This window comes from Rana temporaria, chromosome 4 (genome assembly GCF_905171775.1).
Source record: "Rana temporaria chromosome 4, aRanTem1.1, whole genome shotgun sequence".
NCBI classification, from domain to species: domain Eukaryota; kingdom Metazoa; phylum Chordata; class Amphibia; order Anura; family Ranidae; genus Rana; species Rana temporaria.
In genome coordinates this window covers 210,573,241-210,587,504 of record NC_053492.1, presented here as the reverse complement: position 1 = coordinate 210,587,504, position 14,264 = coordinate 210,573,241, and the positions used below count along the sequence as shown (strand labels likewise).

Genomic DNA, 14,264 nt, shown 5'->3' with positions numbered 1-14,264 from the left:
GATTCTGAGTTTTATGCCTTGTACACACAACCATTTTTCTCGGCAGGAAAAAAAACAATGTTTTTCCCGACGTGATTCCTCTCCAGCCTGACTTGCATACACATGTTCATCCAAAAAAAGTCTGACCAAAGCGCGAGGATCGTACAACATGTATGACGGGACTATAAAGGGGAAATGTTATGCCGCGTACACACGATCATTTTTCGGCTTGTAAAAAACGGTGTTTTCAGCCTCTAGAAAAAACGAAGTTTTTTCCAACTTCATCATTAAAACGATGTTGCCCACACACGATTGTAAAAAAAAAATGCTCTAGCAAAGCGCGGTGACGTACAACACGTACGACGGCACTATAAAGGGGAAGTTCCACCCTTTGGGCTGCTCTAGCTGATTTTGTGTTAGTAAAAGACGATTCGCGCTTTGCTGTCTGTGACAGCGTGAAGAATGTGCTTACGAACGGTAGTTTTACCAGAACGAGCGCTCCCGTCTCATAACTTGCTTTTGAGCATGCGTGGGTTTTTCACGTTGTTAAAGCCCACACATGATAATTTTTTACAACCCGACAAACGACATTGTTTAAAACGTTGTGAAAAAATAGAGCATGTTAGGATTTTTTTTTTTGTCGTTTTTCAGAACCAAAAAAATGCTGTGAAGCCCACACACACGATAGTTTTAAATTACATTTTTAAAAACTTTGTTTTTTACAAGCCGAAAAATGATCGTGTGTACGTGGCATTAGTAAAAGTTTGGTGAGAGATGATTCACTCATTTAAGTTTACTTGCTTTTCAGTCCATTACAGCGTGACGAATGTGATATCTCCATTCCAAATGCTAGTTTTACCAGAACGAGCGCTCCCATTTCATAATTGATTCTGAGCATGCACGTTTTTTTTACCCTCGGAAAAGCATAAACACAACCGTTCTTCATGACGAGAAAAAGACTGCCAGGAAAAACAACGAGAAAAAAGAGAGCTGGTTTCAATTTTTTTTTCGGGTAGTTTTTTCATCGAGAAAACGGCTAGGGAGCATACACATGACTGGTTTTCACGACCAACATAAAAAAATGCAGTTTTCTCATTGTTAAAACCGGTTGTGTGTACAAGGCATTAAAGTTTAGAGTTTGATGCTACTCTCCACCTTGCAACATATACTGTAAGCTTGGAGACAGGTGTCTCAGGCAATAGGATGCTTTTTACAAAGTGGGAAGAGGAGTACAGTTTTTACCCATGTGTGGAGATCCATGCTTATTGGGGACTCCAGCAGTGCACTACTGGGGTGAAGTGAAAATGTAAAGATAATAGAAAAAATAAATTAAGTGAAAACACAGATCCATAGTATTTTATATTTAATCACCTGCAGACCACTCACAGTAAATATACTGCCAGCCTTCTTCTGGGTTTGGAGTGCGCATGATTGGACTCAGCACAAGTTTGACAGCAAATTTCAGCCAATGATTTTGGCTGAAACCTGCTGATGGGCTGTGTCCAATCACACACAGAGTTCTGTGTGTACATAGGAACAGTAATCTGGCCGTTTCTTCAGAAAGTAAAAGCAGCACAGATTGTCAATAACCCTATCACAGTCCCACTATAAGTCGTGGAGAATTTTAGAAAGAAATAAAGTATAAAGAAATAAAGCTCCAGGTGGATTGTGTTAGGATGATCAGTATGGTCTCAGGAAATCAAGGGTGCTGGCAATGCACAAGGCAACAAATAGAAAAAAGAAAATATGGACAGCCGCACTCCAAAAAACCTTGATGGTTGTCTTTATTTAAAAAAGGAAAATGCACTACAAGTCACAGCACACTACACGGAAGTAAAACAGCTGACGTGTTTCGCACTATAAATTAGTGCTTAATCATGGAGAATTTTAGGCACTGTAGTTTGCCACTATTCCACATGCAGACGCAATTTTAAGGCGTGGCATGTTAGGTATCTATTTACTCGATGTAACATCATCTTTCGCATTATTTTATTTATTATAAATAGGGCTAACTTTCATACATTTTTTTTAAATTATTGATTTAAACTCCACTCCCATCAAATTATCTCCCACAGATATTACCTTTTGTACCACCTCCCCCCTCCCTTTAGAATGTAAGCTCCACGAGCATGTCCCTCCTGTCCCTTCTGTATTGAACTGTATTGCTGCCCCCCCTCTACATTGTAAATCGCTGTGCAAACTGTTGGCGCTTTATAAATCGTGTATATTAATAATAATAATAATAATAATAATAATATAGCAGAGCACCCAGCTGTATCGGCATGTGCAACCATTTTGGATCATCAGACAGAGCTAAGTAACACGACAGAAAATGCTGGATCAAATATGCAGCTTCAGAAAAAAAGAGAAAATATTATTTGAGGTATGCACTGATAAAATATCATAGAACCTGGATCTCTAGGTTCATACAGACAGCAAAAAAATGTGTGGAGCTTTGATAAACATAAAAAGATGGTGCAGACAGCTCTGTAACAAAGATGTAAAGGGGGTATTTTTTGTGATATGCAAAGATTTATGTAAAGCCAGTAAAAACATTCATAGATGAATAGTAGGCCCAGAACAATCCGATGGACTTATAATTACTGCAGCTGTCCTGCAATGTAATTTTAAAAGGCAGTGACTGTATTTAAATATTCAAATTGCTGTGCTAATCAATGCAATATGTGAATACAAATTTAATATTGTGACAAATTAAGAAAAATCACTGTTATAAGTGATAAATAAAAAGCGATAAGGAAAAAATAATAAAAAATAAATAAATCTGTGTGAATATAAAACAGTCCAAAAGTCCATGTGAATATAAACAATGAAATGTTCCTCAAAAGTCACTTCATAAAATATTCCAGCACTAGATGATTAAGTGAAGAATTCTTCTATGGCACCCATCACCTTGATAACGGGGACGCTTACCAGATAATGTGGACCATCTATCGCTAAAGAGGACAAACAGGCTTGGTAGCAACCAGGGCATTTTTGTTCTCCGAAAATAGGTGCAGGAACTCAACCACAACACCCCCAAAACCAACCTTCCCTCCACACACACACCCTACAAACTGCATCAAATAGTGGGTCTTGAAGGGGCATTAAATACCAGGAGTGCATTACGTACAGAGTGTAGAGTTCGGGGAGGGGGGTGTTACACACAGAGTTTATGGGTGTGCTACATACACAGTGCAGAGCTCAGGGGTGCACTAAACACAGAGTGCAGAGTTCCAGGGTGTGCTACAGTGCAGAGTTCTGGAGTGCATTGCATACAGTGTGCAGAGTTCAGGGGTGCACTACACACAGTACAAAGTTCGGGGGTGCACTAAACACAGAGAGCAGAGTTCCAGGGTGTGCTGCAGTGCAGAGTTCTAGAGTGCATTGCATACAGTGTGCATAGTTCAGAGGTGCACTACACACAGTGCAAAGTTCGGGGGTGCACTACATGCAGAGTGCAGAGTTCAGCCTTCTTCAACAGCTGCTTACCTTTGCACCCCCATCCACATCTCACTTTCACCCCTCTTCAGCTCTGACCTCGGCATGCATGCTCCTTCCACTGCCCTTGTGTTTTCCCTCCCTCCTTAAAAGCGCCACATTTTCCACATTTCTTACTTGTGTTGCTGTATTAAACTGAAACATCATGTTGCCTCTAGTACCTCCCCACACACTTTAGGTGGCTCCTCTCTCACTTTTAGGGGGATGATCCAATGGGGAAGTTGGGATCTGCTCTGCACCTACATCGTCCTTGTCCACCCAGGAGATCATATCTGTGGGAGCTATTGAGAGACAAACTGTCCCTTGTAAACGCAGAAGCCGGACTTCAATGTTTACAAGTAAAAGTGGTTATCAGGGAGCAAAGGGCCTGAGCCAGAGGTGGTGGAACTGAACTCCACCAAGTTCCAGCTGAAAAAGCCCTGGTAGTAACCCTCTATGGGGTGGTATAGATGGAGGGGTCCTCCTACGGTTCTAGGTTCTCACTGGAGATGGGGAGTCCTCCTAAATTCCCAAGCTCCCTATTTCACAAATAAAAAGACAACCTTGGTTAGAAATATTAGTTTGCCGGCAAACAAGTAAAACACCTGCACTTCTGGGATTGGGGGGGGGGGCGTGATGATGTCAGCACGTGACCCGACATGTTTCATCATCACATATGACATCTTCTGGGGAACAGTGACTGTATTTGTATACAAAAGACAAATCTTATTCTCCCAGTCTCTTAATTGACAGACTTTCCACCAACTAAGCAGTGAGTTCAAGGGAATGGTTCACTCTCTTCACATATAAAAGGAAAAATTAGGTCCTGCCCAACATTTTCTCACTTAGGGGTGTACTCACTTTTGTTGCCAGCGGTTTAGACATTAATGGCTGTGTGTTGAGTTATTTTGAGGGTTTCAGTTAATTTGCACTGTTATACAAGCTGTACACTCACTACTTTACATTGTAGCAAAGTGTCATTTCTTCAGTGTTGTCACATGAAAAGATATAATAAAATAATACTCACTTTTGTGAGATACTGTATATGTGCAAAGCCTGTTCTGTGGGAAAAAAAACATTCCCAATGTTCCTAGCATGTTAGCACTTTCTCTTTAAGAATGTCCTTGCATCATTCAGTGTAAATCCCTAGTAATTCTCATAATGCTAAGGATCGAGTCCGATGAAGGAAACAATGCAACCCCAGCAAAAATGCACAGTAGATGCTGTTAAGATGCAGAGTAATGTAATTTTAATGTAATTTCAACTTGCCTGCAAGTTTAGTTTTGTCAGTCATCTTCATGGTCTCTGTGGAGTACAGTATAAGGAATTACAAGACCAAATACCCTGTCAAGTTATGGTGAAGGCTGTGTTGCTCTTAATGCCTTCTTCCAAAGAAAACATGACTTCTATACCTTGCATTTATGCCTAACAAACGTGAAATAACACAGCATGCAAGTGTCAGGCCGCGTACACACGACCGAGGAACTCGACGGGCAAAACACATAGTTTTGTCCGTCGAGTTCCTTGTGAAGCCGCCGAGGACCTCGGCGAGCTGAAATTTCCCATTGAACAACGAGGAAATAGAGAACATGTTCTCTATTTCCTCGCCGAGGTCCTCGTCGGCTTCCTCGGCTGAAAGTGTACACATTGCCGGGTTTCTCGGCAGAATTCAGCTCTGAACCGAGTTTCTGGCTGAATTCTGCCGAGAAACTCGGTCGTGTGTACGGGGCCTCAGTGTATTGTGGTGCCAATTTTTATGACTGCTACCTCTATACACTAAAGCAAAGGACCTGCTTTGTAGCACAATGAAATGCACGGTAACACTCTGTGTTGCCAACCCACAGTCAGGTCCTGTTTTAGGTGCACTGCCAGCTGATTCAAAATAAATGGACTGCTTTAATGCTACCCAAGTTGGTTTGCATGCGGTAGCGCAACACAGTGCAAGGTGTGAAGAAAGTCTAATGCCCTGTACACACGATCGGTTCATCCGATAAAAACGGTCTGATGGATTTTTTCATCAGATATCCGATGAAGCTGACTTTCATCAGTCTTGCCTACACACCATCAGTTAAAAAAACGATCGTGTCAGAACACGGTGACGTAAAACACAACGACGTGCTAAGAAAAATGAAGTTCAATGCTTCCAAGCATGCGTCGACTTGATTCTGAGCATGTGTGGATTTTTAACCGATGGACGTGCCCACAAACAATCGTTTTTTTCTATCGGTTTTTTAACCATCAGATAATTTTAAAACAAGTTCCTAGTTTTTTCACTGATGGATAAAAAAAACGATGGGGCCCACACACGATCGGTTCGTCTGATGAAAACGGTCCATCAGACCGTTTTCATCAGACGAACCGATCGTGTGTACGCGGCATTAGAGTGTATGTCTGCTTTAAAAAAAAATATATGTTTTGCATTCCAAATGGAAGAGATGATGTATTAATACTTTATGCTGTAATATTGCATTGTTCTAGTGTGTGTAGAATATATGCTCGGGACTGACAAAAATGTAAACCTTTAGGTACAGCATCAGGCCATTTTGACCACTATCTTAAAATTGCTTTTTAATTGTCTTAATCAAGCCTCTTTTTTTAACCTTTCTATTTGTGATTCTCAAGACTACAAATGTTACTTATTTTGTGTTCTTACAGTTTAAATAAATGAATTGTGAAATTAGGTAAAAGAGTACAGCTCTGATTCTGTATAATATTTTACACATTATACCACTGTCTGCCTATGAATTTGTTTGTGTCATAAAACATTTTGAGCAGAATATTAATGCTCACTTACTGTGCTTTTGCTGCAGCTATTATGTGCCCAAATCTGGACTCCCAGCTCTTGGAACATGTCATCTGGCGGCTGGTTTCAGGTTCATTAAATGAATATGGATCTCAAGTCTTGCTGAGTTGCAGTCCTGGTTATTATCTTAGTGGATTGAGACTTCTACAATGTAGAGCTAATGAAACGTGGAGTGGAGGCAATACCAAACCAAGTTGTATAGGTATAAATCAAATGCGTATAAATTCAAGTCCTTAATTTAAATTAATTCTATCCACTGTATTATCATTATTATTGAGCGTATATTATTTGCAATATTTCCAAATGACCAACAGTAGGGTACCCTAAGATATTCAGGTAATAAAACTTTAGCATTTATGTGTCATTTTAAGCTCCTTACACACTTTTACACATGTTCATTAAAACGTTTGTATCCTTATCAAAAGATATTCATCTTGAATTGTGCTTTCAAGAGTGCTTTTGGAATAAATAAAAAGGGAAACTAACATGAAAATATATATTATGGTACATAAATATGCCATGCATTGCTTATCCTGATGTTACAACAGATTTTTTGAATGGGATAAACATTCCTGTCTGCCAGATGGTAATGGTGCATTGTAAATTTAAAGAATTTAGCAGAATTAAACCATAACCGTATGAGCCCTGTGTAGATACTAATATATGTAAACAATAGATTTGTAAACCTTTTTTGAGGATTCATTCAGTTTACTATGAATATTCTGTGAATATTTACTGTGAATAATTAGCTAAATATGAAGTACCGTATTTATCGCGGTATAAAGCGCTCCCGCGTATACCGCGCACCCCTAATGTTGCCCCCGAAATTCCTGTAAAAAAAAAAGTTATATGATTTTATTACTTACAGTTTTGGTGTCTTCCCAGCGTCCATCGTCCGGTCCGGCGTCCGTCTCCGGCCTCAATGGTGTGCTCCCGGCTTCTCCAGCGCGCGCCTCACGTCGAGTCCCCGCTTCCCGCGCTCAGTTCGAATGCCTCCGCCGACATATACCGAGTGCAGTACACTCGGGTACATTCGGCAAGGCTCGGCTTAGCTCGCGCTCACGCTCTGTGACGTTTATGCGTGAGCACGAGCGAAGCCGAGCCTGGCCGAATGTACCCGAGTGTACTGCACTCGGTATTTGTCGGCGCAGGATTTCAAACTGAGCGCGGGAAGCGGCTATCAGCGTATATCGCGCACCCATGATTTTCCCCTTATTTTAAGGGGAAAATAGTGCGCGATATACGCTGATAAATACGGTACTGCATACAACATTTTCTTTTTCTTTTTTTTTAAGCAGTTGACACTGACCACTTGTTATGTTAAATTAGCTTTAGTAATGCTGAATGTTTTGCTTCGTTCAGCTTAAATGATGTGTGTATGCAAGAAAAAAAAATATAAACAAATATGTTAAGCATTGCATTCATTGAATGCATGCATAGTGTTCTATAAAACAACAAACATTCTGTGGGACAAAATGAAACTTGCCTTTGAACACTTTTTTTTTTTTTTTTTTTTATGCCTATAATCTGCTAATTCATATTTTTATTATTTCTTCAAAAGACCTATTTTTACAATTAAACATAATGGGCCAGATTCAGAAAGCATTTACGTTGGGGTATCTCCAGATACGCCGCCGTAATTTCAAATGTGCGCCGTCGCATCTTTGCGCCGATTCACAAAGCGAGATACGTCCAAAAACATGGCTTCAGCCGTCCGACGTAACTTGCCTATGCCGGCGTATCGTGGGCGCATAGTTACGTTGGAGGCATTCAGCGTTCCCATTATAAATATGCAAATGACCTAGATACGCCGATTCACGAACGTACTTGCGCCCGACGTATTAAAATACGCTGTTTACCTAAGGTGTACGACCGGCGTAACTTTACCCCTCATAAAGCAGGGGTAAGTCATGTTAAGGTATGGACGTCGGAAAGACCGTCGAAATTTACGTTGTTTACGCAAGTCGTACGTGAATAGGGCTGTGCGTAAGTTACGTTTACATCGTAGGCAGTGTTTGACGTATCTTGGGCATTCTAGCCGACGTGATTTTGAGCATGCGCACTGGGATACGTCCACGGACGGCGCATGCGCCGTTCGTTCGGCCCCTCATTTACATGGGGTCACGGCTCATTGTAATACAACACGCCCACTGCCTTGATAATTTGAGTTAGGCTGGCTTACACCGGCCCATTTATGCTACGCTGCCGTAACTTAGGGTGCAAGTTCTTTCTGAATACGGTACTTGCCTCTCTAAGTTATGGCGGCGTAGCGTATATGAGATGCGCTACGCCCGCCGAAAGTTACGCCATTCTTTCTGAATCTGGCCCTATATATCTATGCATCGCACTTCAGTGAATGCCGTGTATACTGGATTGTTCAATAGAAAAGCCATGCACATTTTGAAGACAACATCATCTCTAATCTGTAGAGAGAAATAAGGTGTTTAATAGGAGACATTTATATGTGGAGTAAAAACTTTACATTGTTAATTATGAATAAAATACATTAAATTGATATATTCAAACATTATATTTAACCCTTTTATATAACCTTTAATGTGTTCTAACTAATTCAAAGTTTTTTTCTGGAATACTGTTTATATTGCTGGTTTTGGTTGCTGGTTGTCCTTATCCTGTTGAGCCTTTTGAATGTTGTTCATAGTATAAATACTTTTTTTTTTCATATATATCTACAGTTATCTCATGTGGGGATTTACCTATTCCACCAAATGGTAACAGGATTGGAACTTTGAATGTTTATGGTGCAACAACAATATTTACGTGTAATTCTGGATACACACTCGTTGGGTCCCATGTAAGAGAGTGCCTGGCTAATGGTTTGTGGAGCGGGACTGAAACCCAATGCCTAGGTAAATAAAGTCTTCATTTTTTAAAATTGATAATAAATAAATAATAATAAATCAAAGTCACTTCAACACTATGACAGAGTAACAGTTTTTGAAGAAATGTCACTATTTTATAATGAAAGGAGACAGAATTTGAAAATGATTCTGGCAAGGCAAGTCTGCTGGTGAGTCAAGCCATCAAGATCATTGCATTAAATGAGAACATTATTTATTGTTTTAAAATTAATATTTTCATCTTTTTTTATTACTTAAGAAGAATAAGAATAGATACTGGATATTCCATCTAAGATACACAAGGCACATTTTTGGTGGCTGGGCCATGTTGTTTGTGCTAACTGATATTCTGCTTTGTGATCAGAAGAATCTGATTGCTATGGACAGCAAGGCCCTTTTTATTTCAATCACTTTCTGTTTTAGGTCAATTGTCAAAAGAAAATAAAGCAACTGATAAATAAAACTTGGAATTATATGTAAGGCAATACAAATTATATAATTGCAAAACTAGACATACAAAACTAGAAATCCATTTAGACCATTAATAACTAGACCATTACTTATAACAAATACATATATATTAAATAAATACTGGCATGTATAAAACCTTTATTTATGGCATTATTCAAGAGCTTTGTGAATGTATTTGTGAACAGCTTTCCTACCTTAGAAGCAGGGATAATTCAAACAACTGACACACACTCAAAATCATGCTGGTAGGTCAATTGGCTTCTGTCTAAAAACTGGCCCTAGTATATGAATGTCAGTTAGGGACCTTAGATTATAAGCTCCTTGAGGGTAGGTACCGATGTGAATGTACAATGTATATGTAAAGAGCTGTGTAAATTGACAGCGCTATATACAGTAAGGGCCAGGTTCTCAAAAGAGATACGATGGCGTATCTCCAGATATGCCGTCGTATCTCTGAGTCTGGCCGGTCGTACCTATGCGCCTGATTCTTAGAATCAGTTACGCATAGATTTCTATTAGATCCGACCGGCGTAAGTCTCTTACGCCGTCGGATCGTAACTGCATTTTTACACTGGCCGCTAGGGGCGTGTACGCTGATTTAACGCGTCAAAATATGTAAATCAGCTAGATAGGCGAATTCACGAATGTACGCCCAGCCGATGCAGTACAGATACGCCGTTTACGTTAGGCTTTTCCCGGCGTAAAGTTACCCCTGCTATATGGTGGCGTAAGTGCAGCGTACCAATGTTAAGTATGGCCGTCGTTCTCGCAACGAAATTTGAAAATGTTACGTTGTTTGCGTAACTCGTCCGTGAATGGGGCTGGACGTAATTTACGTTCACGCCAAAACCAATACGTCCTTGCGGCGTATTAGGAGCAATGCACCCTGGGAGATTTCCACGGACGGCGCATGCCGCAGCAGACGGTGCGTCAGAGGGGGACGGGGTCACGTGACAGGTGGCCCCATCTTACCTATAAAAGAACTGTCACTAGCTCCAGCCGCGTCATTCGCCGGGCTGTCTCCGTTGGAGACAGGCGGCCGGCGATGCTGCGCTCTGGATCCCGGACCTGGATGAAGAGATCTTCTCATCACTGGACCCCGGCAGAGAGGAGATCACCCGTCGCTGGATACCGACAACGTTGGAGCGGGGATCGAGAGTGAATTACCACCGATGGATTTTTTTTCTTTTTAATAAAGGACTTTTTCCACGGTGTGTGTGTTTTTTTACAATTCTTTACACTTCCTTCGTGAAATGGTTTAGGTACATTGTACCCCATTACCAATTCACATAGGGGGGGCAGGATCTGGGGGTCCCCTTTGTTAAAGGGGTCTTCCAAATTCTGATAAGCCCCTTGCCCGCAGACCCCAACAACCACTGGCCAGGGTTGTGGGGATGAGGCCCTTGTCCCCATCAACATGGGGACATCCTCCCCATGTTGAGGGCATGTGGCCTGGTACGGTTCAGGAGGGGGGCGCACTCTCGTCCCCCCTTCTTTTCTGCGGCCGGACAGGTTACGTGCTCGGATAATGGGTCTGGAATGGATATTTGGGGGGAACCCCACTTAATTTTTTTCCGAATTGCCACAAACACCCCAAATTGTTCATTGTTCGCCAAACAGGCGAACATGAGTTCGACTCGAAGCTCATCCCTAATCATTACTATCTCTTCTTTGATTCCCCAATCCAAAGATTGGACGTGATGCATGAACCATACGCACCAAGACTTATTGCTTTGATATACAACATTCTCTCAAGGAATATCTCCTGCACAATGCTACCCGGACATCTCCTCAATCCACCATTGGGAAGCTCACAAACCAGTAGTCTGAGGCACCTGTATATCTGTCTCTTCCCATCTTAACCAAGATAAAAAAAAAACTGCAGCATTTAGAAACGGAATACCATCAGCTATTTTTGCAATTTCAATCATCTCCCACTGAATCAAATATTATCCGTCTAGATAAAACCAAAACTGTGCTGGATCTGCTATTAGCTGAAGCACCTAATGAGGCTATTAATAGGTCCAGCCACAATATTTACATCAAAGCTTATAAGTCGGATACTTTCCTGGCTCTTTGTCTTTGTCAACCAGACCAGGTCCGCAAACCGATTAGACACTAATTGGATAAGGACTTCCACACAAGCAACCCTATTAAGGTGCTGTCTGAATTTCTTAAAGGCTATCACACTTATTTGAAGCTAAGTCAAATTTTTTCTCAAACCAGACTAGCTCTTTTTTTCAAGATCCACCCATGACAAAAATGTACAGTGCTATCTGCGAGTCTATGGAGCATCCTGTCTCAGTTGACAAGGTTTTGCTGCCACATTAGCCCCCCTACTGTCTAATGCTTTTAATGCCCTGTTCAAACAGCCCTCTTTTGGCCAGGACAGATTGACAGCTATAATATCCATGATACCAAAGCCTAACACTGATAATACAGTATGGTCTAATTATAGACTCATCTCTTTGCTTAACCTAGACATCAAAATACTAGCCAAAATACTAGCCCTTCATCCATAAGTTTGGTTCAAAGGGATCAAATAGGTTTTATGCCAAGGTGCCAATCCTGTGATAACATTAGACCAGTATTTTCACTTCAGCATTTAGCCAGAACCCAAAATATACCCCTTCATCTCCTTTCACGCGATATTAGAAAAGCTTTCTCATGGTCCTACAATTGTCTGAGATGGATTGCTTCTCTGTGCAACTGCCCACAAGCATATGTTAAATATTCAGGCTTTTCGATCAGAATTATTCCCTATCATGCTTGGTACTAGACAGGGTTCCCCGCTATCCCTGTTGCTTTTTGCCCTTGCAATGGAACCCCTTGCACTCTTGGTCTGAACTAATCAAGACAATAAAATCCTGGAAATTGCAGATGACGCTTTACTATTTATCACCTCCCCACATATAACTCTTCCAAACCTACCTAAACTGCTGAATAACTTTGCTTTAGTTCTCAATGTGTCCCTGCCCCTAGAGGAACTCACTTATCTCCAGGAAACATTTTAGTTTCAGTGGTCCACATCCTCAATGCCATATTTGGGAATCTAATTAAAAAATTGTCCCTCTCACCTCTACCAGGCAAACTATCTCCCGATGCTGTCTCACCTGTCCTCTTAACTGGCCTCTTGGAAACCACTTTGCATCTCCTGGTTGGGCCCACATTGCGACAGTTAAGTTTTGTTCCTCTCAATCTCAATCCCTTCTCACTTTTTTGGGCCCTGTAAAGTCATGTACATCAATATGTGTGGAGTACTGTTAAGCCCAGAGCAAGGAAGCTTGGGGATCCTCAATTTCCTTAGGTATTATCATGCTGCTCAACTAAACCAGATCAGGCTATATCATGCTACATCTGAAATTCTGCTATGGGTCGATCTTGAGGCGATTGATCTCTATCCCTTGTCAGTCACCAATGTGCTATGGATGTCTCGCTCTGACCGTGGGCCTATTGCTAACCCACTTACACATCATTCTCTCGCACTATGGTATAAACATTGTGACACATTCAAACTCGTGTCCCCTCACAGCCCACTCCTCTCTTTTGTGAATTGCGCAGCATTTTACCCAGCCTATTCTAATCCTGCTTCTTTTATTTTTCTGCCAATCCTCAGGTTTGACTGGTATATGCGACATTGTGATAGATAAGGACCTAAAATCACTTGCTTCACTATGAGAGCAGGTTACTATCCCGCCCTGGTAATTCTTCCATTATCTTCAGATTGTTCTCTGACCCACATGCCTCTGGTATCATATATCGTGACCACTAAATCCTGCTCTCAGAACATTCTAGCACTTAAGACAAACTATAAAGTTCTCATGCTCTGGTATTTGGTCCTAACAAGGATCAGCACATTTGTACCTGGTTACTCCTCATTGTGTTTTCATGTGGGTGATCAAGAGGGTACTCATTCCCACATCTGGTGGGTGTGCCCGGTTGTGCAGAAATTTAGAACTGAAATTTTTCGAATGGCTTCCACCTTGGTTGGCATCATGCTTGATCCTGATTCATCACTAGGGCTCATCTGGAGAAGTTGACCTCCTTTACATATTTTGTTCTACCTTTCTTTTTTCTGCCCTTCTCTCTCCTTTCTTCGCCTTTTTTTTTTTTAATTTCTCTTTATCTCCTCTCACCTTAAAACACAGGAATGCAATGTTTCAAGGTTTCATCATTGTAAACCTAGGTTCTGGATATTTTTAAATTGTTTCAATATTGGTTCTCTCTTTTGACTTGATATGCTTGTGCCTCCTCTTTGTTCTATACGTTGTATAGTTAATGTGTCCTTAATCTGGCATTTGGTTGAGCCATATACTTGCATGTATGCCTTCAGTTTTTTTTAATATTGGAAACTGATATGCATTATTTTCCATAACAATAACAATTTTAAAAAGAAAATTAAATTGCCTTTTTTATATATTTTCTTAATCAAAAATAAAAATATATATGTGTGTAGTGTTTTTGCTGTTCAGTTACACATACAGTAATACATGTATTTTGTACATCACAAATCCAAACCTCCTATTCATGTTCCTGACCATCAAATCTACTTTGCACAGAATAACAATATCAAAATATTATATATATATATATATATATATATATATATATATATATATATATATATATATATATATATATATATATATATACAGTAAGTGCAAATTTAAAGT

General features: G+C 40.5%; 1 protein-coding gene across 1 annotated transcript in view; it reads left to right on the top strand.

The window, feature by feature from the left end:
• Positions 1-14,264, top strand: part of CSMD1 (CUB and Sushi multiple domains 1) — an 833,985-nt gene that overhangs the window by 631,026 nt on the left and 188,695 nt on the right. Inside the window, exons 46-47 of the mRNA XM_040349812.1 lie at positions 6,267-6,461; positions 8,956-9,129. Of these exons, the coding sequence (XP_040205746.1) occupies positions 6,267-6,461; positions 8,956-9,129 (369 nt within the window). The remainder of the gene's footprint in view (positions 1-6,266; positions 6,462-8,955; positions 9,130-14,264) is intronic.